The following is a 4754-nucleotide window of genomic DNA, read 5'->3' on the forward strand; positions in this document are numbered from 1 at the left end:
ATAAAATCTGCGCACATCAGATCAAGTATAAGGCAACGCTGGTTGCATGTAAATATAATTTCTTATGTCGGATGAAGTTGGACAGAATTAATATCATAGCAATCCAAGCACGTGCGGCCATCGACGTCTTTAACATATAAAACTCGCCAACAGCTCCCTGTTCGATTAAACATATTTCTCAAATTTTCTTCTCAATTAAGTCAATTGCCCGTGCAAAGTCAGTGAACATGTGTGCTGCTAGCAAGCATTCCTTCCGGAATTACAGCGGTTTTGACGGTGCACAGTCGGCATTGACACCCAAATTTACAAATTCGTAAATAAGTTTGCAGACAATTGTTTCTTCAGATTGTGCTTTGATAGATTTCCTATACATCATCTTCACCAGAATATCTACTGGTTTCAAATAAAATGTGCAACTAAAAGGGTGAAGGTACATGTCGCGCACAGTTGTGCGAGACCATGAGATCGGATTCTTCAGCCCCTACTGGAATGTATCCCTTCATTTTTCAAGATTGAATGAACAGTCGCCAGATATTACGATGAGGTTAATCGATGAATTTCTTTTTCGTGCAACCGTACGACAAAAGATTCAGAATAAAAGAATAATTGAACACCTCCTTTCAAACGAAACAGTCTCTTGTGTGCTTGAGTTTATATTAAATTGTACCGTGATACAATTGTACCGAGATAAATTGTACCGAGGTACTCGATACCAAATCCTTATTTACGTAACAGTTTGGAAATAATTTGACACAGGAAGAAACTGGCAACTTCTGATTGGCGCAACGCGCATTCTGATTTGACTGTTGATGGATAAATAAGGAACACGCCTTCATTAGCGACCCGGAGAGAAACACTGAGAAGCCACTACACATGGCGTTCTCCGCTCAATTAATTACAATGTCTTGCTGGATCTCTCTCGTCTATGCGTTAGCGTTTTCCGCAGCTTGTGAGTATTTACTTCAACCGACATGATATTTAATCTCGGGTGCGATTAAACGTTTCTATTCATGACAATTCCGCTGTTTCTCTAATATTAATTAATATTCTACTTTTTTTTCCGGTTTGTTTTCCAGATATAAATGCGCAATATGCAGTAACTCAGCCGTCTTCAAAATCCACATCTCTGGGACAGAACGTGGAAATACCCTGTACCCTGTCTGGCGGCAGTTTAGGTAACAGTGATGTTTTCTGGTACCAGCAGATTCCCGGAACGGTTCCGCGGTATTTGTTCTACTATTACTCGGGCAGCAGCATTTCCAGAGGCTCGGGAGTTCCTGATCGTTTCGCCGGATCAGTGTCAGGCAACACTGCAACATTGACAATATCGAACGTGCAGTCGGGGGACGCTGCCGACTACTACTGTGCTATGTGGAAAGATGCTTTGTTCTTCGGCAAAGGAACGAGGCTGGGTATTGGCAGTAAGTAACCTATCTTCTATCTTTGGGTAGGCACAAATAGCTGGAGTAACGCAGCGAGACAAGCAGCGTCGCTAGAGAGAAGGAATGGGTTGCAGTGTGGAACTGCAGATGCTAGTTTAAAGCGAAGATAGACACAACAAGCTAGACAGACAGCATCTCTGGAGGGAAGGAATGGGTCTGCAGTTCCTTCCTACACGTCCTACCTTTGGTTATTGACACTACAGTGAAACGTAATTTATTTTCTGTCGCTAATCGATGGTTGAAAGAAAAGGCTTTTAACGCTAATACATTATGTGCAGCGTTCGACCAAAGTCGGGTTCTCTTTGGCAAATTATTTGATATAGTTCTATCAACGGGCCAGATGCTAGGCCGGCTGTTTGTATTTTTTACTAAAAAAGTTCAAATACAACCCTTTTATAGCTGATTTTTTTTAAATTCCCGGTTACGATTGAGTCTCCTTTGGCAAATTAGTTGACAACAGCAATGACAGGACGAAATGGCTGTCCAGCTGTTTTATTATTCTTAATTACTTTGCGGACAATGAGCTGAAAAGGACCAAACCAGGATTAGAATTAGGCCGACCGAATGGAAAGGGATATAACATTAGATTGACAAGTAACTGCAGATGCTGATTAACAAATAAAAGCACACAAAAAGCACTGGGGTAACTCAGTGGGTCAGGCAGCATCTCTGGTGAACATGGATAGGTGACGTTTCGTGTCGGGATCCTTCTTCAGATTGGAGAAAATAAAAGTAGTCGATAATATGATTTGATTAAAGCGAAAGGATTCAAGACTATAAGCTTGCCCGACCCGAAACGTATATAGGTATAATACGGTAATACGGTATACGGCTTAGCCGAATTTAGCCGAGCAATTAGAACAGTCTTCTTCAGAGAAGTTAATTTCAAAGAAATTAAGACATATCCCGAGAGGACCAACTATCAAATTCACCTTTGCTCTGTTTTATACTGTTAAAACTGCTCAAATGTTTCTTGTATGCTTTTTTTATAAGCGCTAAGGGATGTAATGACCAAAATTTAGCTGGAATAACCTTCGGAAGCAAACTATAATGCGGTGCGATGTGTAATGCAGCGACATTGGATTTCAAATCGTTCTTTATTATGAGTCTATGTTTTTTTAACATTTTTATGCTTTCCAATGTTTGCTGAATTGTTTCTCCCGGACATGATCAAAGTCAATGTACCCAAACACACCGCGGCCAATAATTTGCTCCTGATGCGATGTTGAATTCATTTCGTAATTTTAAATTCCGGTATCTATGAGTTTTGTTGCCAGATATAATCGTCATTACACTTACAGCATGCGGAATGTGGAATCAAGGGGACAGCGGATATTTCATTTTTTACACGAAAAATAACTGGAAATGTGAAAGCAATTTGCGCGTTGAATTTCCCAACCATATCAGTTGAAATCAGTTTTATTCCAAGTGCCGTTCACAGCCGATTTTCTTTTTGTGTCAATGTGTGCAAGGAGTGAGATTCGCTGTTCAAATTCAGAAATTGAGCTATTTTTTACCAAAAAGAATGAACAAATACTTCTCAACATAAATGCAAATAATGTCAAAAAACAATTTCAAAAATGCGGGAACACAATAAATTACCTGTTGCTTCAAAACTAGTGTGTTCATCGACAGGTAAAAGGGCAAAATATTATTGTGCTGATAATCAAATCCTTAATAACACCGGCATTTGGTCTTAATAAATGAACTAAGGGCAAGTGTCTAAATAAGACTTATGTTTTAAGCAAGTTCGGTTGAACTTGGCTCAACAGTTCCATTATAATAAAACCCGCGAATGGCTGTCGGGCACAACACCCGATTTTTAGTTCAACTGGAGCCAATGGAAATAACAATCTGGGGATCAATTAAAAACTGCCGAAATAACTTATGTTACGTCACTAAATATAACGTGTCCCATTGTCATAAACGCCAATTATTTTTCGGAAATCTCACTAGGAAAATATATCGTGCGAAATTTAACAATTGGAAACAAATAGAGGAAAATTGTTTATTCATTAAAATGAATGGATCCATGGCATACCAACTGTATTTTTAACAGTGACTCGACCAAGTGGATCCGTTGGGTCCAAACCTCTCCTGCATTGGTGCAGCACCCTCTCCTCCCCCACCCCCCACCCTCCCCCCACTCCGTCTTCCCTCCCCTCCCCCACCCACCCCTCCTCCCCCTTTCTCCCTTGTCCCTTACATCCACTCCCCTCCCTCCCCCCCGCTGCCTCCCTCCCTCCCTCCCTAGGAGATAGATTTAAACATTAAAATGTGAATAATTTTTAAAATATAACACCAATTGCAATGAAACTTCTTCCATTAGCATCAAAGGGATGGCGGTGAGTAAGGTGGGCCTACAATTGTCGCGCTATCGTGTACCGTTTTGGCTGTAGTTCAGGCACAAACAAACAAACAAACGAGAGTTTTAGTAGATAGATAATATTTTAACCGAAGTAATTCTTCAACACCCACTAATCTGTGACTTTATTTTAAACAGCACCTCGCGCGCCCGCAGTGTCCGTCCTCCGACCTTCAGCGGAAGAAATCGCAGGAAAGGGCACCGCCACCCTAGTGTGTTTGGTGAGTGGGTTTAATCCGGGTGCAGTGGATATTGAGTGGACTGTGGGTGGCAGTGCGAGAAGTGACGGCGTTGAGACCAGCCGAATCCAGCAGGAGACGGACAACACGTTCAGTGCGAGCAGTTACCTGACTCTGCCAGCCACAGTCTGGAACTCAAACGAGCTTTACTCCTGCGTGGTTAAACACGAAACCCAGGCAATCCCGCTTAAGGCAAACGTCGCCAGATCAGGCTGTCTCTAAATCTCCTCAAATTCCACCTAATGGAGCTGAAGATATATCTTTTCATCATTCTATCATTCTTTCTGTATTTGTGAGAAATGGTTCTGGAAATATTGTTTGTTGTGGACCAGCCTTTGCGTTTTAAATCGTCGTTTGTCTTGCCCATTGTAAACGCCATTCCGTTAATGCAATCCAATTGTTAATTGAACCTCCAATGTTATTCAATCTCAGTTGATGCATCTTCAAATATTCATTAATAGTCAGTGGTATTAAGATTGTATTCTGGATTCTTGTTTTCTGCTATCATAAATACAAACACAATTGTCAAATAAAATCAATAACTCCAGTCTTAAGAGCAACATATTTCCTTGGCTATTATTTCTGATACGGAAGCAGTTAAATGTATGAAATCAAGATTTATGGTTTTGACCTAATAGAAGAACTGGCGATTAAGGTTGTCCAACGTTATTTAAAAACCGGTAACTATAACTTGGTTCGCATTACCTG

At 40.8% G+C, this 4754-nt stretch overlaps 1 protein-coding gene across 1 annotated transcript; it reads left to right on the forward strand.

Moving 5' to 3' along the window:
- The first annotated feature begins 853 nt into the window (after positions 1–853).
- LOC144605627 (immunoglobulin lambda-1 light chain-like) lies at positions 854–4600 on the forward strand. Its single transcript, XM_078421063.1, has 3 exons — positions 854–949; positions 1077–1421; positions 3946–4600. The coding sequence occupies exons 1-3, from the start codon at positions 874–876 to the stop codon at positions 4266–4268; spliced, it is 744 nt and encodes a 247-aa protein (XP_078277189.1). The 5' UTR covers positions 854–873; the 3' UTR covers positions 4269–4600.
- The last annotated feature ends 154 nt before the right edge of the window (positions 4601–4754 follow it).

Source organism: Rhinoraja longicauda, chromosome 25 (assembly GCF_053455715.1).
Source record: "Rhinoraja longicauda isolate Sanriku21f chromosome 25, sRhiLon1.1, whole genome shotgun sequence".
NCBI classification, from domain to species: Eukaryota; Metazoa; Chordata; class Chondrichthyes; order Rajiformes; family Arhynchobatidae; genus Rhinoraja; species Rhinoraja longicauda.

Bases quoted from the DNA above. Each gene is read 5' to 3' on its own strand.
- LOC144605627 (XM_078421063.1), top strand. From the start codon at position 874: ATGGCGTTCTCCGCTCAATTAATTACAATGTCTTGCTGGATCTCTCTC. The intron at 950-1,076 runs GTGAGTATTTAC...TTTGTTTTCCAG, and splicing joins GTTAGCGTTTTCCGCAGCTT to ATATAAATGCGCAATATGCA. The intron at 1,422-3,945 runs GTAAGTAACCTA...TATTTTAAACAG, and splicing joins AACGAGGCTGGGTATTGGCA to CACCTCGCGCGCCCGCAGTG.